The sequence below is a fragment of the Crocodylus siamensis genome, chromosome 5 (assembly GCF_052110815.1).
Source record: "Crocodylus siamensis isolate JL-2025a chromosome 5, ASM5211081v1, whole genome shotgun sequence".
In the NCBI taxonomy this organism is placed as follows: domain Eukaryota; kingdom Metazoa; phylum Chordata; order Crocodylia; family Crocodylidae; genus Crocodylus; species Crocodylus siamensis.
In genome coordinates, this window is record NC_143399.1 from 67690315 (window position 1) to 67714477 (window position 24163).

The 24163-nt window shown below is 42.9% G+C and overlaps 1 protein-coding gene across 8 annotated transcripts in view; it reads right to left on the reverse strand.

Moving 5' to 3' along the window:
* Window positions 1-24163, reverse strand: part of NTNG1 (netrin G1) — a 304356-nt gene that overhangs the window by 140276 nt on the left and 139917 nt on the right. For all 8 annotated transcript variants that reach the window (XM_090048807.1, XM_090048806.1, XM_090048809.1 and 5 more), the window contains exon 3: window positions 1203-1843. In XM_090048807.1, coding sequence (XP_089904933.1) covers window positions 1203-1843 — 641 coding nt within the window. The remainder of the gene's footprint in view (window positions 1-1202; window positions 1844-24163) is intronic.

Genomic DNA, 24163 nt, shown 5'->3' on the forward strand with positions numbered 1-24163 from the left:
AACAGCCCATAAGTTGTTGGAGAGTAGGTTTAGATTAGACATCCGTAAGAACTACTTCACAGTTAGGGCGGCTAGGATCTGGAACCAACTTCCAAGGGAAGTAGTGCTGGCTCGTACCCTGGGGGTCTTTAAGAAGAGGCTTGATGCCTATCTGGCTGGAGTCATTTGAGCCCAGTTTTTCTCCTGCCCAGGCAGGGGATCAGACTTGAAGGTCTATAAGGTCCCTTCCGACCCTACTTCTATGATTCTATGAAATTATGGAAGGTATGGCTAAGAGGTACATGCAAAAAAGTAAGTAAAATGACAGTATCAAAAGAGATATTTACCTCTTTTGATGACCAATGCATAAAGTGGCATCCAATTAATTTAAAATATCACTTTTAAAATTTATAAAAGGAACTAGCTTTTCCAACAGCTTAGTGGGATTCCAAAAGCTTTAACCCCGTGTATTGAAACCTGACTGACTAATGATCTCCAGGAGCAGTTAGTGTTAAGCCACAAGAAACTTTGCTCAAAACTGTCCTTCATTGGTCTGACACTTGGTGTAAGTCATTACTGGACACAGGATAGTTAATTTGCTTAATCTGGGGTGCAGTACCTAGTATTGTGTCCTAATTGGCCTACAATATTTTGTTTTCCAAAATATTGGTTTGATTTCTCTACCTTACCTTTATTCAAATCACCTAAAGTATGTTAAAATGCATTCTAGCCTCCATTGTCTTCATTAACTTAAACACACAACTATACAATTCAAAAGAAGAAGTTCCCCTTAGTTCAAGAAAAGAGATATGCAAGGCCTTCATATTGCTTACCCCTTACAATAAGGGCCCGCATTAAAGCACAGTAATCTGTCTCCTTTGATTTCTGTGATAACTGGTCCTAAGTATGTGAAGGGAGCGTCTGGTGCAGCATTCCTTATACCGAGTTGTGTTTCACTCCCAGACCTAAAAGGATAGACATTGCTAACCCAATTTAAAAAACATATTCCACTCAAACCTACAGAGATTTGTCAAATGACAGGACAACTCTAATGACTTAAATACTTCTGAATCAGACATATCCACTGCTTTCAGAAACTGATTTTTACTGAGCTAGATCCTGGAAAAAAAAAAAGTTGTAATATTTAGGGGAATGGAAAAATCTGATCATTCTCTAAGGAAAATAATATATATACCCATTCTGAAAGGCATATGTTCTCTTACCTTCCATATACCCTTATGTCAGAGATTGCATAAAAGTAGCGTGCCAAATGTTGCTCATCTACATATATTTCTCCAGTGGCTGGCCTTAACAATCTTAGCCTCAGGTCTGTGATAGTAAAGAAATCTCTTAGCTTCTTGGTTGTATCAAGCTGGCCATACAGGGAAGCCATATTATGAAGCCGAGGTCCAGCAAAAAATGCAAACCTATCTTTGATTTCAAAGTGGATTATTTTACTATTTGTCATGTACCCAGTTGAATACTCTTCTGTGCAAATGATTTCTAGAACTGTGTGCTGTGATAAATCCTTCACTGATTTTGGATCCATATGGAAAGCATCTAAGCAGTCTGTAGCGTAATACTGGTAGGGTTGCCATGTTCGCCCATAGTCAAGTGATTTCTCCAGGATCATTTGGTCTGGACGTGCAGATTCAAAGGTGATAACTATGTTATCTGTTAATTCAATGGTTTTGTTCCAGGAGAGGGTAATGTTAACATGGAGAGGCTTTGGGTAGTCCTTCCAAGTTGTAGACTGCCAAAATGTGGAGGGATGTCTTCCTTCAAGGTCAAACATTAGTTCAGGTGGATGTGCCAGCTCTTGTGTACTTGCATCACATTCATTATTGCACATGTAGGGATTCCCCTATGGAAGAAAAACAGAACAGCTTTACTAGCAGCATTGTATGACTGCCTACAGTACACAGAGACATTCCTGGCTTGACACATTAGAATTGCATTTCTATTGTTCAAGAAGAAGGCCAGGCTACCTCTCTCTATTGTTCAGGAGCAAAGTAAAGAAAGAAAATAAATACTTGGAGGGAATATCTCAATCTTAACTAGATTTTTCCTGTCTGCTTGATTTGTTAAATTAGAAAAAAATATATAGTTTCTTAGATTTTGTGATTTAAGTGTTTTTCTTAGTGGCTTTTAGAGAAAGAAAAATAATTTATTTATCCTGAATATATTGGGCCAATAATCTAGTCACACACAAAACAATGAGCAAGTGTCTAATGGCTGAATAGCTCTGCTTCTTTTTAAAAGAATACAGCAGCCAAGCAAGGAGAATTCCTTTCCAGGACAAGTGCATTTCCTAAAAAGTCACTTGTAGAGCGAGTGCTTTAGAATTCACAATACAGACCCCATACACTCTCTATGTGAAACAACATCACTATAGCTTTCATGCTTTTTATTTCTCCTGGCGTCACATTTATCATGCTTAACTATGTTCCCATTTAGTAATGTCTCCCCTTAAAACATTTACACTGTTCACCACAAATCATTAGATACACTTTGTAGTACAAGCTTTGGGGATTGATCCAGATATCTGCCACCCTATTAGCTACAGGTTAGCAGAGTACTTCAGGAAAGACTTTTCACCAGACACTGCTCCAATTTATCAGGACAAGATAATCCACCATTTGATTAGGTGGGAGATGTCAGCAGCTCCAGCTGGAAAGCTGCTGAGGTGGTTGGAGGTTTGAACCATAGGTTAAATAAAAAAAAAATCTTGCCAATAATGTGAAGCTTTTACTGCTCTTGTCCTCTCAGGCAAGGTGAAAGTGAATTATTCTGCTCCTGGGCTTGTGATGTATTAGTTTGTATGCTACAATCTTCTTCCTTATATAGGCTACTTCATTGGTAGGCTGGGGATATTTTGAAAGGCCACTGCAAGCTATCAGCTATTCTGAGCCATGTTGAATCATGGCAATCTAATCTAGGTTTTTATCAGTACTCATGTTTAGGGTGATTTGCACTCATAAAGTAAATAACTGCTCTGTATTTTTATAAATCAATGACAGTTACTGCGTGGGCTAGTACTAGTGGACAGCACTGTTGGATAGCAAGGTGTCGACATTTATATTAAGCAGAACTAGGTGTAAGAATATGCTTAACTGTGCATGTTAATGGGAGTTCTATTCACATATTGATGGAAGAATCAATTTAAGACCCTTGTGTAATTAGTCAAACTTTTTTTTCTTATAATTACAATTATGTTTCTCTCTATCTAAAGACCTTCAGGCTCTAAAGCTTTTCAATCACACCCACTGCATGAGCTGGGTCTCAGATAATGAGCTTCCATTTTGGTCACTGCCACATTCTCTGACATATTCATGTGAAATGCAAGAAAAAGGACTAAAGCACTAAGTCTGACCTCCCCAGAGGCAACTTCCTCCTACCTACTCAGAGAAATACTTTTTCTCTCTCTCAATTTCCTATCAATACATCTGGATCTTAAAACTGAGAACAATTCATTGGGACTCAAATATAACATGGAGAAAGAGAATAAAGCATAATTGGAAAAACAGAATGCTGTTTGTTAAACTGACAGATTCTAAACATGGAGCTGTAACTAGGAATATTCTGTAAAGAGTAAATCCTTGTTACAATTCTCCTGCTTTCAAGCTCAGTATTACTATTTCTATGCAGCCTCTTTAAATAAAGCAGATGGAGGGAAAACAAAAAACAAAAATAAGTTCCAAGCAGAATGGGTAAGCCAATTTTTTTCTGTATTATTTAAACTCAGTTTAACATATCCAGAGACACAGATGCAAAGATCTGTAACCTTCCTTAGGCTTTTTTCCCCCTCAAGAAGGTTATAAATATGTGGAATCTGTCAAGATTTATAAATTTTAAATATATGTAAATGCACACTTTACAGAAAGAGGTCAGAGTTTCACAAATCACACCTTCACAGAAAATTTATTGGAAAAATATGGTCATTTCAGTGTCTGTCAACCTGAAGCTATCTATATAGTTATTAATGTGTAAGCTACAACCACCTTTCTCCCAAAAACTACTTCATCTGGAAGTCATGGATATCAAAACAGAAAATCAGAGCTACTTGAGAGCAACATACAAGGCAGTTTGCAAGTAGTTCATGGGAGCATGAGAAGAGAGGGAGAGGGGCTAGGCTATGAACGACACATGCCCCTGGAGGTTGGGGGGGGCATGGTGACTGTGGAGGCAGGCAGCAGTAGCAGGTGATGACCGGTGGTTGGCGACCATCTGCAGATGCCACCAGCAGTGTCTGTGGTGGCCAATAGCGATGGGCGACCACCTGAAAATGCTGCTGGAAGTGTTGGTAGGAAAGGGGCGGGGAGGGTGGCAAGCGGCGACCACCCACAGGTGGGTACACCACCAATCTCAGCGGGGGCACCCGCATGTACCCCCTACGTATCACCAATGAGCTAGGCACTAGGCACCAACCATTGGCCAGTTAGTCTTACCTCAATCCTGGGTAAGTTTTTTGAGAGAATTATCCTGGCGCATGTCCACAAGGGGCCAGTTGGGGAGGTTATGCTTAGGGGCAACCAACATGGGTTTATTAGAGGCAGGTCCTGTCAGACCAACTTGGTGGCCTTCTATGACCAGGACATAAAATCCTTAGATGCAGGGGTAGCAGTGGACGTGGTCGTTCTGGACTTCAGGAAGGCCTTCGACACTCACCCCATTCTTATTAAAAAACCAGGGGACTATGGTGTCGACACCTATACAGTCAATTGGGTTGCTAACTGGCTGGAGGGCCGCACCCAGAGAGTGGTGGTGGGTGGGTCATTTTCGACCTAGAGGGATGTGGGCAGTGGGGTCCCCCAGAGCTTGGTCCTCGGGCCCGCACTGTTCAACATCATCAGTGACTTGGATGACTGGGTAAAAAGCACCCTGTTCAAATTTGCTGATGACACTAAGATGTAGGGGGATGTGGGCACACTAGAAGGGAGGAATAGGCTGCAATCGGACCTAGACAGGTTACAGGGGTGGGCGGATGGGAACAGGATGGGTTTCAACACTGATAAGTGCAAGGTGATGCACCTGGGGAGAAAGAACTAGCAGCATTACATACAAGCTGGGGAACCCCCTTCTCATCAGTGCAGAGGCAGAAAAAGATCTTGGAATCACTACTGATGCCAAGATGAACATGGGCCGGCAGTGTGGGGATGCAGCCAGGAAGGCCAACCATACCTTGTCATGCATCCACAGATGCATCTCAAGCAGGTTCAAGGAGGTGATCCTCCCCTTCTATGTGACACTGATCAGGCAGCAGCTGGAGTACTGCGTCCAGTTCTGGGCACTGCACTTCAAGAGGGATGTGGACAACATAGAGAGGGTCCAGCGGAGGGCCACTTGCATGATCAGGGGGCAGCAGGGCAGGTCCTGTGAGGAGAGGCTAAGGGACCTGAACCTGTTCGGCCTCCAGAAGAGAAGGCTGAGGGGGGTTCTAGTGGCCTGTTACAAACTAGTCAGAGGGGACCAGCAGGCATTGGGGGAGTCCCTGTTCCCCCGAGCACTACCAGGAGTGACTAGAATAATGGTCACAAGCTGGCAGAGGGTAGATTCAGAGTAGACATCAGGAGGCGCTACTTCATGGTCAGGGTGGCTAGGATCTGGAACCAGCTTCCAAGAGAAGTGGTGCTGGCTCCTACCCTGGGGGTCCTTAAGAGGAGGCTAGGTGAACACCTTGCTGGGGTCATTTGACCCCAGTACTTTTTCTTGCCATGGCAGGGGGTCGGACTTGATGATGTGCTCAGGTCCCTTCTGACCTACCAACTATGAAACTATGAAACCATATCCTGCTCTGGAAAGGTAGTGAACAAGGGCTGCTTGTGTGTTTGGCTTGTGGGACTTGTTTGGACATGTGCCCTGAGCAGCTGGGAGTGCTGCAAGCTGCGTGATTGGCTGCGTGATTGCTGCCTATGTTTGACAAAAGCCCTAACCAGGGGGCAGAGCCACAGGCCCAGAAGGGTATGAAGGAGACTCCCCGAGAGACCAGGGAGTGAGTGAAGAGGGGCAGCAAACAGGGCTGTTTGCAAGCAGTTTGTAAGACAGTTCGCAGTTCAATTTTCTACCCCACTTCTTTGAAGGGGAGCCTGTATGGTTAGCTCTTTCCTTAGAGTAACTAAGCTACATCTATTAAGCACAAGTAGCTAAAACTCAGCAGTAAAACTAAGAATTCAACCCTTTGTTTCACTAGAGTCCAAAGTGAGTGGGGAGTTCTCTAGGGAGTTTGCTTGAAAACTATCTCACCTTCCTTCACTGTAAGCTTCATGAGAGGAAACAGGTTAGTAGGGACAAGAGAACCTTTCAGGGTCAAGAAGCAGTAAACAGGCCAGCTTTCAAGGGAGTTGGCTAGGAAAGGTTTGCTTGGAGAAAGGGGCAAGAAGAGAGAGGTGGTGGATTTAGGAGATCCAAAGATATGGCTAGAGGACATCACAGTGCCAGAGCCACTGCCAGCTTTCTCTGCTTCCACCTGCAAGGTGTCTTTTCAGCCAGGACTGTCCACTGTACAGGTCCTGGTTTGGCACTGTAGAGACTGTAGCTTTCAGGGTCCTTCCAGTGGCAGTCAGGTGGGGGAGTGCCTGCAATGTGAGTAGTGCCCCTTGGTGGTATCTTTTAGACAGCAGGTAAGAGAAGTACAGAAGGAGGTGGTGAGGCTCCATAAGGACTTCATCAATTCAATGCTGGACTTCTAGGCCTGCAGAGGAAGGATTGCCAGAGGTGGCACCAGAGAAGGAGGAGGATATGGACTCCCAGGAAGCTGGACCTTGTGACTTCTGGCAGCAAGAAGTATTTATCCACACCTGCAGAGAGTTTGCCTGGTGGGAAAATCAGTTATGGAGTCCTAGCAACAGAAGAGGAAAGTACATGCTGTTGGTAGAAGAGGACAGACTAGACATCCCCAAGGTTGGGAGGACTGAAACCACTGCCACCAAGAGGAAGTGACAGGGTTTACTTCCTGGTCTGACACATTGTCTTGGGAGTTCTGTTTGCTTGCCGAGATCTGAGATGTCACGGAAGGTTTACCAAGGCTCATCCAGCCCTCTGACTACTACCCTGTGCTGCTCATCCATGTGGGCATGAATAATACTGTCAGAGTTGATAATGAGCGGATCAAAAGTGATTACAGGGCAATGGTTCAAAGGTGAAGGACACAGGGGGTCAGGTGGTGTCCTCCTCAATAATGCCAGTCAAGGGGAAGGGCCTAGGCAGGAGCAAACACATCCTGCAGATCCATGTATGGCTGTGCAGATGGTGTTGCCAGCGGGGCTTTGGCTTCTTTGACCATGGAATGTTGTTCCAAGAAGAAGGATTGCTAGGAAGTGACAGGATCTACCTGACAAAGAGAGGGAAGAGCATCTTCACAGATAGGTTTGCTAACCTAGGGAGGAGGGCTTTAAATTAGGTTCAATGCAAGTTGGAAACCAAAGCCCTGGGGTAAGTGGGTGACCTGAAGGAGGCACAAGCTGGAAGGGGCAACAGTGAGGCCTTCTCATTCTTCCTGAGAAAGTAGGGCAATCAGCTGGTTACCTTAGTTATCTGGACACAAATGCATAGAGTATGGGAAAGAAGCAGGAAGAATTGCAAGTCCCTGCAGAGTCAAAGAGCTATTATGTGTTTGGAATAACAGAGACTTGGTGGAATAGCTTACATGAGTTGAGTACTGTCATGGAAGGGTACAAACTGTTTAGAAAGGACAGGCAGGGCACATCTACACATGCCTTTGGTGGGTAGCAATAAACTGTGGCGCTTAGGTCATGATCCATAGCAGATTGCTTCTGGGAAGCTCCTGGGTGTGCATCTGCATGCAGGCAGCCCCAACACTGAAGAACTGTTGTGCCCCAGCTAGCTGGTACAGCCTCTATATGTGCGTTGCTTTGCACAAAAAAGACTCAGCAGGGTAGGACTTGTACAATTCTGATGACTTAAGTACTTCTGAATCAGACATATCCACTGCTCTCTGAGAGAGAAATTGTATACTTACAAGTCCTACCCTGCTGCAGAGTTTATTAGTATCATGTGTCCTAATAGGGATGCACATGTAGATGCTGAGACGTTTGCTGTGCAGTGAATTAGGCAACTGTGCAGTACATGTCTTGTGTAAATGCACCTGCAGAAGAGAAAAGGGGGAGTAGTTGAGCTTTATGTAAAAGAGCTGTCTGATTGTTCACAGTTCCAGTATGAAACTGGAGATAGGCCTGTTGAAAGTCTCCAGCTTAGAGTTCAAGGAGAAAGCAACAAGGGTGACGTTATGGTGGGTGTCTGCTATAAACCACCAGACTGGAAGGAAGTGGTGGATGAGGCTTTCTTCAAACAGTTAGCAGAAATTTCCCGATCATAGGCCCTGGATCTCATGGGGGACTTCCATCACCCTGACATCTGCTGGGAGGGCAATACAGCAGTGCACAGGCAATCAAAGAAGTTTCTGGAGAGTGCTGGGGACAACTTTCTGGTGAAAGTCTTGGAGAGACCAACTAAGGGCCATGTTCTTTTTGATCTGCTGCTCACAAACAGGGAAAAATTGGTGAGTGTGTAAAAGTGGATGGCAACTTGGGCAGTAGTGAACATGAGATGATTGAGTTCAGGATCCCGAGGAAAAGAATGAAGTACAGCAGCAGCATAAGGACCGTGGACTTCAGAAAAGCAGACTCTGACTCACTCAGGAAACTGATGAGCAGGATCCCTTGGGAAGCCAGTCTGAGGAGAAAAGGAGTCTAGGAGAGCTGGCTGTTCTTTAAAGAAACCTTACTGAAAGCACAGGAATGAACCATCTCTACGTGCAGGAAGACAAGGAAGTATGGCAGAAGACCAGCTTGGCTTACAAGGGAACTCTTCAGTGAGCTAAAACCCAAATAGGAGGCATACAAGATGTGGAAACTTGGACAAACGGTTAGCGAGGAGTATAAGAACACTGTTTGGACAGGGATGAAATCAGGAAAGCTGAAGCACAGTTGGACTTGCAGCTAGCAAAGGACACGAAGGGTAACAAGAAGTTTTTCTACAAGTATGTCAGAAACAAGGGGAAGATCAGGGAAAGTGTGGGTCCCTTAATGAATGGGGGAGGCAGCCTGGTGACAGATGATGCAGAAAAGGCTGAAGTTCTCAATGCCTTTTTTACCCCCATCTTCACAGGCAAGGTCAGCTCCCAGACTATTGCACCTGGCAGCACAGTTTGGGGAGGAGGACAGCAGCCAACAACGGTGAAAGAATAGGTCAGGGACTATTCAGAAAAGCTAGGTATGTAAAAGTCCATGGGGCCCGATGTGATGCACCTGAGGGTACTGAGGGAGTTGGCTGGTGTGATTGTAGACCCACTGGCCACTATCTTTGAAAACATGTGGTGATCAAGAAAGGTCTTGGATGATTGGAAAAGGGAAAAAAACCATTGCCCATTTTTAAGAAATGGAAGAAGGAGGATCTGGGAAACTATAGATCAGTCAGCCTCACCTCAGTCCCTGAAAAAATCATGAAACAGGTCCTCAAGGAATCCATTTTTAAGCACCTGCAGGAAATGGTGGTGATTAGAAACAGTCAGCATGGTTTACAAAGGGCAAGTCAAGCCTGAGCAACCTGATTGCCTTCTATGGTGAGATGACTGGCTTGGTAGATGCTGGGAGAGCAGTGGACATGATATACCTTGACTTTAGCAAGGTTTTTGATATGGTCTCCTGCAGCATTCTTGCAAGCAAGCTGATGAAGTATGAATGGACTGTACAATGGATAAAACACTGGATTGTGGGCTCAAACAGTAGTAATCAATGGCTCCATGCCTAGTTGGCAGCATGTATCGAATAGAGTGCCCCAGGGGCTGATCCTGGGGTCAGTCTTGTTTGATGTCTTCGTAAATGACCTGGAAGATGGGATGGAGTGCACCCTCCCCAAGTTTGCAGATGTCACCAAGCCGGGGGACATAGCACATATGCTGGAGGGTAGGGCTAGGATTCAGAGAAACCTTGATAAATTGGAGTATTGGAGCAAAAGAAATCTCATGAGGTTCTATAAGGACAAATACAAAGTCCTGCACTTAGGACAGAACAATCCTATGTATCAATACAGGCTGCGGACAGACTGGCAAAGCAGCAGCTCTGCAGAAAAGGACATGGGGATTACAGTGGACAGTAAGCTGAATATGAGCCAACATTGTGCCCCTGTTGCAAAGAAGTTATAGTATACTGACAGTATACCGGGCTGCATTAGTAGGAATGTTACCAGCCGATAAAGGAAAGTTATTATTTCCCTCTATTCTGCACTGGTGAAGCCACATCTGGAGTACTGTGTTCAGTTTTGCTCCCTCCCCCAACTACAGAAAGGATGCGTACAAATTGGAGGCATCCAGCAGACGGCAATGGAAATGGTTGGAAATGGTAATGACTTATCAGGAGAGGCTGACAGGACTGGGCTTATTTAGTCTGGAAAAGAGAAGACTGAGGGGGAGATTTAACAGCAGCCTTCAACCTGAAGGGTGTCTCTAAAGAGGATGGTGCTAGACTGTTCTCAAAGGTGGCAGATGGCAGAACAAGCAGCAATGGTTTGCAGTTGCATCAGGGGAAGTATAGGATAGTTATTAGGAAAAACTTCCTCACTAGGAGGGTAGTAAATCACAGAAATAGGCTACCCACAGAGATTGTGGAATCTCTTTTGTTAGAGGTTTTTAAGACCTGGTTAGACAAAGCTTTAGCTGGCATGATCTAGTTGGATGGTCCTACTTTGAGCAGGGGGCTGGACTAGATGACCTCCGAGGTCCCTCCCAACCCTAATTTTGTATGATTCTATGATTCTAAGGTCTACACTTTTATATTAAATAGCACTTAAAATGGCTTTTGGTCTTATCAGAAAGCACAAATAGGAATGTGTTGTGATTCTTTATGTTAAAAACTAAAGCTACTTTGATCCATTAGGGCCTGGTTACTGCTAGAGAGTATGTTTTATGAATCAGCAGATAACCCAGATTTTTTACTACTATATCTGTTTAAAGCACTATCTGTTTAATAAGAACTGAAGCAGATGCTAACTGTACAATGAAATTAACCAGGCTACTGAGTGGAAAAGATTGACCTTCGCTTGCTATTTTCAGGACTGTCTGTCAGAAGGTGAAGAGTATCCATAGGACTGTCTGAATACTACCGATACACTAACAATTGTTGCCAGAGAGACTGCACTCTTTCCATTGACTGAGCTTGCTTAAGAGCATTCCAAACTAGCAATATCAAGAGGGCAAGGTAATGTTATCTGGAGCAAACTCTAACATTTTAGGAGGCAGGATAATCTAAAAATCATTTCACCACCGCCACCATTCTTTTCACACCCTTTAAAAATGCACCAGTCAAAAGAATCCAGTCTTTTTTGATGAAGTGAGCTATTGATCACCTAAATTTAAATGCAACTCTGATTCAGTTAGTCTGTTCTGCCTGATTCCAGACTAGCATAGCTTATTACCTCTCTCTGCTCATGGGTGGCACCACACTCAGCCAAATGACATGAGCTGCAGCCAGTCCATACAAGAAACTTGCTCAGGTATGTTCAGATACCTTATTTCTGAACAAATATAAGTAGATGAATATCATACCCAAGAGATTCCAGGGACCCAAGAGACCCCACATATGCAGGGACATTCAGTTTGTGGCACCTCTTTGTGGTCCCACCAACTGCACAGGTTGCATGTTAAACTGTGTGCGGCACTGCTAATTTGCAGTGCAAAGGCAACATTTGCTACCAGAACTCTGAAAAAGGAGTGGGGCAAAGCACGTGAAAACAGCCTGCTGCCCAGGACAAATGTGGCTGGCTAAGGCAGGGGCTCTGCAACACATGGAGATGGAGGAGCAGGCAGTCCCTGGGCTACATGCTCCCGTTTCCATGTGCCGCTCCCCAGCTGGCTGAGTGTGGGGCTGCCTGCTGACTAGCACCTCCATTCAACTGACTCTGTACTCCACTCAGCAAATTCATTTCTCAGTGAAAGTCTGCAGTAGCCTCATCACCACCACCACATTCTTTTGGAAACCACCTGACCATTATAGCTATCATATATCACCAGCTTTCATCCTAAGTATGCCACTAGATCTACCAGCTACAGTCAAACTGTACATTGTAACCATTATCTATTCTGAATCCACTGACCAGGATGTACACCTTAAGGATCTGGAGCAGGGATTCCTATCCTTAGAAACTGCAGCCACTCAAATCAGCAGAGCCAAACTCAGAGAATGCTCAGACCCACTACAATACCAAACATGCAACAAAGAACACAGAATGCCTCTGGTTACCACCCACAGTGACAGCTTAAACACCTTGGACACATCATTAATGGCCTCCTACCCCACCTGGAAAATGACAACCATCTCAAGGTAGCCATGGGGAGACCTCAAACAACGTCGCTCTAGCAACAGGCTACCTAAGTCCTATTTTCAGTGAGGCACTGGCCTTATATATGCAATTGCTCACACTGCCCTCTACTTTTTACACTGGATAGATGGGGTGATCCTTATATAACAAAACAAATGGACACAGATCTAATATATAGTCCAGAAATACACAAAAACCTGTGGCAAAACATTTTGAGCTCCCTGAACCAATCGCCAAACTCAGCATAGCTTGTTCTTAAATAGCTACTTAAAATTTGACTTGAATGTAAAATTGTGGAACAAGAAATCATCCACATATTGTATCATGTCAAGTATGATCTAAACCAGGACTGTCCAACTGGTGGCAGCAGGCTTTAAATGTCTGGCAAAGGGTTACATGGCAGCCCCAGGTCACTTACCCAGATGTCACTCCTCCCCTTGCTCTATTGCTCTCCTTCCTTCCCCTCTTCCCCCTTCCCCGACTTGTTCATTCAAATCACTCTTATCTGATAGCCTGCCCTCTTGCATGTCCTTCCATAGCATGCCCTGCCATCTGCCAATCTTTAGGCTACTGGAAGTCTAAGGCTGCCCTTAGTAACAAGTGTTGTAATGTAGTACTAACTGCTACGGTGAGATCCCTTCTGAAATCTCTTGATTGTTGCATTAATATTACTTCCAGCCCTGCATGCACAATGCAAATGAAATGCTTCATTATTAATGAACCTCTAGGTGTTTCCAAAGCTTAGATTCTTTACCAGAAAGGTAGCTGTGTTTTAGTAGCAATTCCAGCATATACATTTTTGATGATTTTGCATGGAAAATACTGTACAAATTCAAGTTATTATTGACCATTTAAAAAGATATTAAATGTTGGATCTTTAGCTTTATACAAAACAGATACTGATCGTGCTGAGAGCACAAATTATTTTACTTTGAGTAAAATGCAGCATAAATTCTTCACAACGCTTAAAGCTCATTGATGCCTATTTTCAAATGTGGCTTTCATCTCTCAGATTATTTTCAGTGAAAACAAAAGATAATTTTCAGTCTCAGCAGTACTAACACTGCATCATTCAAAAAATCATGGCTTTAAAAATCATGAGACTGATTTGAAGATTTAAAATTAAAATAAATTTTGAGTGCATCTAATGTTGGCTTTTTGTGAAGCTTTATGGTGCACTAAGGTCATGATTTCAAGTTTCTCTTAACTATATAGGCTAAAAATTAATACCCAGATCCAAAAACAAATTAAGATATCTGAAAAAGGACTTCAGAAGATTTGAGAGGTCTTAGCCAAAACACCAAGCCTCTACAGCTTAGCTGCTGCTTAACCCTTAAAGCACTTGTACTATGTAGATGCCTCAGTTTTCCATATTAATGTTCTCTGGGCACCCAAAGTTTTCTGTCTGCCCACAAGTACCTGAGGCTTTCCTGGGCAAACAGCTCAGTATGTCACTTATACTTAAGACTTATCAAGATTCATGAACTAAATATTCCTTGCCTGTTTTACCTGAGGCCCTTTATCTAGGAGGTGTTCTCTGACCAGGCTAACAGACTGGGGCCCATACAAAATGCAGTGGCAACAACTTTCTTTTAAAACATGTCTAAAGGAGGTACTTCAGAAAAATGTGAGTACAACACTTAATGATCAGAGGACCAACCTGGGTTGTGGGAGACCTGGGTTTCATTCCCTTCTCTACCAGAGAAGGTTCAAATATGCATATACTGCTTCCACAGTGGGCCCTAACCACCAAACTATGGGTTGTTCTTGAATGAGGGTATTTCCCATCACTTTTTTGAAGTTATTCCACTTTTGTAAAGACGAGTCAAGATTTATCAAGCCAGAGATATACACTAGCCTGCTTTCATCTCCAATTTCTAGGACTATTATTGTATTTTGCTCAATGACAATTTAATGTGAAAAGGTGTACATCATTACCTTCGGGAGAGTGCTTTGGGCTGTGAAGCCCAAGTGGAGGGAGGAGCTTTGGGGCACCACTAGAAGAGACAATGAAACTCTAGAGAGGAGCGGGTTTTAAGAAACATCCTCAACATTTCCTATTGGGTAGACTAATAAGCTTTTTCCTTGAATATCTTTTTTTGGATCCCATTCTGAGGTGCTTAAACTTATGTCTGAGACATACAATGCCCACTCTGCATGTATTATCTCTCAACCCAGAAGCTGTCTGTAATAGTACTGCAGTATCACTATGAGTGCTATGTTGTGTGTGTACCAAAGAAGGGGAATTATGTGATTGCTGATGATCTCCTTCCTGTGCTCCAGACATGGAGTTCCAAGCACACTTCAGGAAGAGGAGGAATAGGATGCAAGCACCAGAAGTTAGTCACAACCTCTACAATTTGAGAGGACTGTTACTAGGGTTAAATTGGTGATTCTGAACCTTTTTAGACTCAAAACACCCCTCCATAACTTTTCTGAATGTAGTGACACTCTCTGCAGAGGCAGGTAGAGGGAGCCCTTCTTTTTTTCTGTGCAAGCGAAACATGCCCCCCTGCTTCTGCTTCAATGCATGAAACCCAGCAGGTGTCCTATATCCACCGAAACATGGAGGGGCAGAAGTGACACATACTATAGTCTGTCCATGGTGGTAGTGTTGACAGTCTGGGCTCTCAGATAGGTCAGAAGAAGCAGCCTTATAGTGGTCCCTCCCATCAGGTTGGGCTTCGGTGGGGTGCCCCCCCTTCTATTACAATCACTTCCCAATCCAGCCCCATACAGCATCTTCTGGAAAGGAAAATGGTGGGACAGTTTCACTTGGTGATGGTGGGAGGGAAACACCCTTATAAGAATCCCACAGCACCCCAGGGTGCCATGACATGCTGGCTGAGAATCACTGGATGAAACTCAGGATTTTAAAGGGTAGAGGTGCTTTATTTAGGCTGACCTCAAGGTTGACTTTAACTATCAGTCAGCTGTTGCAATATTCAGCCGGTTAGTCTCCTGGGTATGGGCTTTATTTATTTATTTTAAAATGGAAGCCAAGATTCTCAATGTAGTTGAGGATGTTATAAACTGAGACTTTAAGAAAATACCAAATATTTCAGGACTTGTAACAAAAGCATGAGTGCTGGACATAATAAAATATTTAAATGCTAAATCTGGTCAACTTACTGAATGGCAATCTTTATATTTGTGGGGATGAAATTGTTAGGGAACGACTCTCTTTCGCTAACAATATTGAGAGCTCACTCACTTAACAACCGAGGAGATAGTGGAGGCTGCCCAGAATGACAGATTTGCCTTTTACCTAAATCCACTTCTGGTAGTAATCTCAATAGCAGAACTTTATTTGAGTTGTGTGTAAATATTCCAGATGAGAATTCTAACCGAATGGCTGTAGGTACACATGCACACAAATCAATTACAGCATTTTATGGCACTAAATAATCGTGTTAGAGATTAATTACTTGATGACCATTAAAATAGCTTATATAATGTTACATAGTATAAGAGGAAATTCAAAATCTATTTTACTATAAGTGAATAAAACACATATCCTGTCTTTTAACATAGGGAGAGGGAAAGAAATCACAAACAGAGTCAAGATCACCATTGCCTATCTGATGTGATAGGAAATGCATATTTCATGTGACTGTTGCTATAGAGACTTAGGGTCTGATACTCATTTACGTGAAGGCCCCTTTATATAGCTTTGGCAGTGTAAAGAGGCCTTAAAAAGGATATATATATGATTTATACTCACTTTAAAGGCACTTTATGCTGTAAGAATGGCATAACAAGCCCCCAGTGCAAATGAAAATCAAGTCCTTAGAAGAAGTTAGTATAAAAACAATTGCTCTTAAGGTTATTAATCACATATTTTAATATCTTCTTCTCTACAATTATCATCCTGAATATCACTGCTAATGAAATTACTACAATGAGGAACTTTCCCCATATTTATCCAAACTAAAAAATTTTCTTCTAGTGACATCTACAAGACCAGAGCATTAGCAGCTTTACGTAATTATTTTGTGACCACTAGACAGCCTTAAATATATCTTAATTTCAGTCCTACAAGCAACAGCTCTTCAGCTGAACAGGGTGGAAAATATTTTTAACTTTTAAAAATAAATATTTAAGATTAAGAGATTCCTAAATAATTAAACACACGTTGTCTATAAAGACTTTCTTATTCTAAATACTACACCATCATCTTCTAAAGGAAGCACATTATTATACAGTACAGTGATTGAGGTTGCTATTATTAATTAGCACCTTCCAGACAGTCAAATTGTGTTGCTAATAATTTACCGTATCCCACCTGAGTAAATCAGGATGTTATCAAAACATCCTGATACATTTAAGAAGTTTCTATTTTAAGAGAGCACGGGACTTTTTCGGTATTTCTGCAGTGATTCATGTTGTTTGTCTAGGTAACAAAATTTGTTCATGTTCACACATGATAGTAAAAATCTGTGTGCTGATATGGTGGCAACCAAGACTAACTTGCCCAGTTGAGTAGTTTGCTCTCATTTATACTGACTGGTGTGTTTTGATCAGCTTGTATCAGCTAACTTGACTCTTCCTAATGATGCTTAAATAAGAAATATTGTGCAAACTAAACCTGTTTCGCCACACACACTGTACTCTTTATACTTTATATAAAGAGAGCACAGAGAGCTGACATTTAATCTTTCTTTTAGTTAGATAACTTCCATGTCTTGCCAGTGGTAACACTAGGGAGAACTTGATGACAAATAGGACAATGACCCTGAAATAAGTATTTTTATTAAAGGCAAAGACCTACAGCAGTACCATGGTTGAGCAATAAAGCAGTGATGAAGAAAGGGTTTTGTAGCTGTTGCTCAAGGGTTAAAACCTGATTGCTCCTTTTCAGGTGAAGCCTCCCTCCTCTCATCACAAAGATTCTTCTGTGGCATATACAAAGGCTTAGGACTTGATTGAAGCTGTTGCTTGTTTCAATCTGCTCCCTGTACACACTAACACCTTGTGGACTTTTTAACTCAGGAACAAAGACAGGGGAGCTTAACCTTTCTGCAGCGTGAATATTGGAAGCGGTATTGCAGATTACATGCCGTAATAGACACCTGGCTAAATCCCTACAGAGGATTATGGCTTGGATTTTCAAACTGGTGAAGGCCGCAGAGGTCAAGCAGGCCAAGTTTTTAAGAAGGAACCAAATAAATTTTCAAGAAGCAAGTCACAGACACTGATTTTAACTCTGCTATCTCACAGTTGTTAGATATACTGGACAAGGAATAAATATAGTCTGTATCAAGCAAGACTTGAAAGGAGATACTGTAGCAAAACAGTGCATTAAAGCAACACTTTAGAAAGTAATAGTCATTATTCATTAAAATCCCACGACAACATCACATGAAATCTATATTTAGTATGATGCTGTAACTTATAAATGACTAATTACTTAATAATTAGTAGAAGCAATAGCACTTATACAGCACTTTATTCTTGCAAACTGATTTATAAATATGATTTTTTTTCGTTGTAGAAAGTCAGATTATGATACGTTCATTAGGGCTGTACTGGATATAGCACTTGCTGTAAGTGGTTCAGAATCTATCCCAAAATAATTCATTTTGGGTGCATCTACACAAGATGCTACTGTGCAGTGGTTACTGCATATTTATTTAGTACTCGTATTACCAAGCACTAAATAAATGTGCAGTAACTGGAGTTACTGTACAGTTGTGTCAGTGAACGTCTTTTAAGTGACGCTCCTGAACAGTAACCTAATAATACTGTACAGTACCATATTAGCACTGTCTGTGCTGTGATGCACTATTGTGCAGTTTTATTCAGCTACTGAGTAATCAGCATCTCGTGTAGATGTGTCCAGTATCAATGTCTTGCAAACATTATCTAGTTGATAGGATATTAATGTTAATAATGAGACTTTATGATCAAAAGTGCTATTTAAGTTTAGAATTTAAGTTTAGAATATTATCTTGATAAAAAAAGGAATATTGCTGGACAAGAACACTTTGTCACCAATAGCCAGTGTAGCACTTGAAAGCCTCCTTTGAAGTATTGGTACTCTTTTCTTTTCTATTTTTTTTTTAAAACAGAGTTCCCAAGTGAGAAGCATGAAAATAATCAGACAAGCCCTTTTGAACTCTGAGCAACTGGCTCAGCAACATGAATTTCCAAAACTTGCAAAAAAAGAAGAAAGAAAAGAAAATCTATACCTGTAGTTTCTATAGATTTTAAAAAGTTAAACTAGGAAGGACCTGGTTGACCAAATATTAATAATACTTACTTACCCTGTCTTGGAAGTTCATTTTCTAACCAAGGTCATAATCCTGCCATTGGATCAGCATAAACAGACCCTTAATTTTTCAATTGTATTTAGACTCTTAAGACGTGGCATTCATACACTGCAGGATTGAAAGGCATCTTTACACGTGCTTCCGAGTGGAGAGGGGGTCCTGTAAGTAAAGTGGCTCCAGTCTACTCTAATTAAAGCACCAGCAGTGTCACATGTATTCAGCATCAAGTGCTTCAAAATGGTGGTCGGGTTACTTTAACTAAAGTTAATTTGACGAGCTTTATTTAAAGTGCCCTGCCACTATTTTGAAACACAGACACACACAGTGCTAATTAGCATGCTCAAGCAGACTTGATCGAGTCTGCTTGGACACATGCTAATTAGCACACATCACAGCAGATGTCCAGCACATGTATAGGTGCCCTTAGAGCCTAACTAATTAATCCTTGTAATATTTGCGCCATGTAAGTAAATAAGTCTTATCCCAAATTTACACATGATGGGACAGAAGTCAGAGGCTAAGGTCAATGGGAATTGATGCAGCACCTTACATTAGGTCCCAACAACTCACCCACAGCCATGGAGCAAATAAGGGGCATTTTTACATATGCTTTGGAATGCAACACCAGGCACTTTAATTAGCAAACCATGCTAATTAAAAGTGCCTGCACGTCACGTGTATCAGCATCCCTGCACATCCCGCTCCTAGAAGAGCAGGAACTGCCTGGGGAGAGCCCAAAGAGACAGGCAGGAGCCCAGGTGCAGGTTGCCGTGGCAACTGGATAAGGTGGAAATTAGTCAGCACCTGTACCAGGTCAGCTGGCAGGAAGGGGCAAGGCCTTGGGCCCATATAAACCCCAGGCTGAAACTGAGAGAGGCAGTTCTCTGTTGGTGGCTAAGGGGGAAGGAGCCCTCTTAGAATGAGAAGGGAAAGAGGCCTGACTAACCTTTGCTCCGGGTATTGGAAAAGGGGCAGAGCACACCTTCGATAGCCTATGTTAAGTTATAGCCCAGGGGCTTATGTTTTGTTTGTAGTTTTACAAGACTGGTGGTTTGGGCAAGACTATTTGGGGAAGGAGGAGGCCTCACTGGGGGCCCACTACAGAGTGGAGACCCCGGCGCCAGAGAAGGCGCAGCATTTGGTAGGGGCACAGCCCCGGTGCCCAAGAGGGTGCGGCATTTTGGAGCGCAGAGACGCCGGTGCCTGAGAGGGCACAGAGACAGGGCTGCAGAGGGCCCAGTGAGGACAAGGGGCACCAGTGAGGGTGCAGAGACAGGGCTGCGGAGGGCCTAGTGAGGACAAGGGGCTGAAGTATTGTGAGGCTGAGGCAAGACAACGCCAGTACCATCTGCGAGGCTTGGGGCGTGGTAAAGGGGCAGTTGGAGCCTCGCATATAGCCCATAAGGCTAGGGTGCCCCCGAAACACCCATTGTGAGATGAGACCCACAAGGGGTCCAGGAACCCACGGGGTTCAGTAAGTCCATCAAACTGTCTCTGAGAGGACTTAAAGGCAGCCTCCCTGTTTTTATATTTTTCATCAAAGATATGGTGGGCAAAAACTGAGGGTGCCCATCGGGCCCAAACTGGCACGGTCAAGTGGCCTTAGGAGAACACAGCCATCCTTAAGGGCCCCATCCCGTGACAGTCCCCACAATGAAAAAATGGCGGCAGAGTGCTTTGAACTAAAGCTCATCAAATGTGTTTTATTTCAAAGCATCCTGCCACCATTTTTTCAGCGCAGAGACATGTGGGAACACTGATACACATGATGCAGAAGGCTTTCTGGAGCATGTCAATTTCCATTCCCCAGATTAATCAAGTCTGCTCCGATGCACTGGATTTCAGGATGTTGGAGCAAGCTTCATACATGTCTATCTGAGCCCAAAGTATCCAGTGCTGAACTTGTACTACTGCAGCATGCTTCTCTCTGTTTAATTTTATGGGCATGAAATTTAGCATTAAGAATGGAACACTTTAGATGTCTGAGGTTTTATCTGCCGGATGAAAACAATTTCCCTTTGAATTGCATGCATTCTATAATGCTTAATAGGAACTCAGGGGTCTAATCTGTCAGGAGAAAAAGACAGAGCAAGTTTTATTAATTGACTAAACTCCTTGCTCTGAAGACTGAAACAGTTTAGGCTTCTAAGAAGTGTTATTCATACTAGGCATACCAAGGGGTTCCACAAGAGCATTAGAATAATAGTAGTACCACACCAATAGAATTCAATCACATAAGCAGAGCCACTTGACATGTTTCAATCAGTACATCAACCTTTTTAATTACACGTTTACTTTGGGGGGGAAAAATCATGAATAATAGATTTTGAATGTTTTCAAGTCACTTGGTTAGTCAAATAAGCTTTCTTTACTGCCACATATTTTGAGCTGCTTTTCTAGCTAACTGGGTAACTGATTTCTACTATTTGGTGATTTTGTCATTATTGGTGCCTTTTCAACGACTGACTGGAACTAGTACAGCTTTTACTGTTAACTTTCTGTCTCCTGAGGTGTAGAACAGTGAAAGTCCATGCATGTGCCATACGACTAGAGGTGAGAACTTTCTAGAGGGTTTGAACTCCCAACCTTGATGAAATCAATGGTACAATGGTAATGCAACTGTTTATCAATGTTGATATGTTAATTAATAAGGCAGTTATGATAATGTTGCTTGTATTGAGTTGAAATAGTTTGAATTGACTGGTCCTTTTAAGTATTGCCCAGGTTTGAATTTGATTTGGTATTGCAAAAAGGGCAATGATTGGACCATTGGGTGAGTGACAGGTGGCGTGATTAGAAGTCTATAAATCTTGTCCTGTCCAGCAGGGACTCGCTCTCACTCTGGCTGGACAGTCCTGACTCCAGGCTCTTGGGGTGTGGAAGTTCACTGAGTGCAGGTTACTTGCTGTGACCTGGTCGTTGGGAAGCTACAGTTGGGTAAAGTATCACCTTTTCCCTATTGAGGTGCTGAGTACCTAAGTATGGAAAAGCTAGAAATCTTCAGGGGCTGTCCGAGGGTTTCTCCTGCTGACCAAGTCCAGGGTGCTCTTGCTGCCATGTGTGTTTTCTGGGTTGTCTGTGAAGTTGCACTGCAGTTAACTTTATAGTGATTGAAGCTCACTGTAATGTGTAGTTGATTGGTTGTGTGACCAGGGACATGGGGTTTGGGATGTTCTTTGGTTTACTGTCCTATCGGGTGTATTTTATTGTGTTATGGCTCAGGTGTTACGGGAATATTGCATCAAACAGTTGTTGCATGGGTTTTGTTGCATAATACAACTTACATTGCTCAACCTAGCTGTGTTCTAGTGTGTAGCTACTCTTTCTAACGCTGAGTGAGGTTGGGCAGTAGATCAGTCCTCAGGGAAATTAACTTACTTTAATGCCCCAAGCCTACCTGTGGGTAATAGAGGATTGATGACCCTCTGGATTAATTAGTTAATTGGCAACCCCACAGGCATACCCTTCAGAGGTATTTATTGCTCACCTTTTCCTCTTTTATTAGCAAGTGTCTGATATTATTAATACTTATATTGCAGTAATGCTTCAGGCCAATAAGGATAGACCCACATGGTGGCAGGCTCTTGGCAAACATGCCAAATATCTCAAGAACATCTCTGGCTTCTCTCTGACATCTGTTCAGGTTTAAGTGACTGATATCATGTGGGACTAAAGTCTCTGCTAAGGAAGCTAATTTTGCTACTGCTATATTGTTAGACCACTGGCACTCAACCTTTACGGGTTGTGGGTTGGATGAGTGATATGGGGTCAGGCCACAGGCTGAATCCAGTGCATGGGATTGGTCCATGGGCCTGACTGAGCATGGGGTCAGCGTGTAGATGGGGCCCACTGCTCCAGTTGTGCACATGCCAGACCCGACCAGCTTCCCCAGCCCTGCCCACACTGGTTTGGGCCTGCTGCCTTGACTCCATGTACTGGCCAAATTCAACACATAGGGCCATATCATCTGATCACCACTGTCCCCCTCCCCTCTCCGCCACCACATTTCTGGACCTGTGAGGGGCCCATGGGCCAGAGAACATGCCTCCATGGGCTAAATCTGGTCTGTGGACTGGAGGTTGATCACCCCTGTTTTAAACATGGGATTTTGATCTTTACTGTCATGCTCAGCTTTCTTTTATATATACATTAGGGGCAGAAGCATAGGGTTTGAAGGAACATCAAGAGTTCTCTAGTCCAACTCCCTGCAGAGATGAGGGATTTGCTGTTTCTAAACCGCCCCAGCCAGATGCATATCTAGCCTCTTTTTAAAACCTTCAGTGGAGAAGATTTTACAAATTAACTGGGCAGCATTTCTAATTATCGTACTGTTCTCAGAGTCAGGAAGTTTTTTTTTTTTCCCTGAAATTTGATCTAAATCTGCTTTGCTGCAGTTTAAACACACTGACTTGTGTCCTGTCCTCTCTGGCCAGGGAGAAATATTTTCTCCATTTACTTTCTGGAAACTTTTAAAATATTTGAAAATTGCCATTGTGCCCTCTCTTAGTCTGCTTTTCTTCCAACTATCATATTTACCTGATTCTAAGATGATCTTCCCCCTGCTTAATTAGCATGGGGGAAAAAGGCCCTTGTGTTATAATCACATACAAGGAAATTTCACTAAATATATTGCCTATCATTAAACTCCTGCCAAAAACAGCATGTCCTCAGCAATGGAAACCAACTATAAAGTGAGTAAAGGCAGTCAAAACTGAGCATGACTATAAATCATTTTTTTCTTAATATTTAATTTTCAAGGCAAAATCAGTTACAGATTCAATCAGGCAAAGCCCAGTAGTCCAGTTCCAAATTTCAAATTATCAGAGTTTAATTATTCAAGTCTGTGTCGCTCTACCACTAGTCAAATATCTTTCTTCCCAGACTCATCTGGGACTCGGGATATTTCCCCATATCCATGGCAGGCATCCTACCTGCAAGCCCAAGAAGACTTGTTTTTGGTTTTATTTGAATGTTGTCTCAGGCCAGACTAGCCAAATCAGTTCTGAAGTCAATCGACTAAGCAGAGCTCACTTGTTCAAGTCTATGTGGTACTATGACCAGCAAACATCCTAACTCCCAGGCTCTTCAGCTGGGGCTTCACATACTCCCAGATCCATGGCAGGCATCCTGTGTGCAAGCCCAAGCCCAGAAGCCTTGGAGTTCAGATGCCCCTTAATCATGCTTACCCTTAGGACGAGAGCCCAAAAGCAATCTCTCATCACTATAAATTTGGTCCTTTCTTTTTTCCACGCCTTTCTCTTTACTTCTTCTCCTGCCCCTTCAATTTAAACCACATTTTTTCAAGACTTTTCCCCTTCTCTGTGCAGCTCCAGCTGGCTCCTGCCGGCTCTGGAGTGAGGGAATACACATGATGGTTTCCCTGCCTTTCCCATCCTCTCTCACTGCACAGGGGGGATAGAGCCTCTGGGGCTTGCATGTAGGATGCCTGCCATGGATTTGGGAGTATCTGAAGTCCCAGGCTGAAGAGTATGAGAGAGAGCATACTTGCTAGTGGTAGGAACACACAGGCTTGGATGATTGAGCTCTGCTTAGTCAACAGAATTCAGAACTGATTTGGC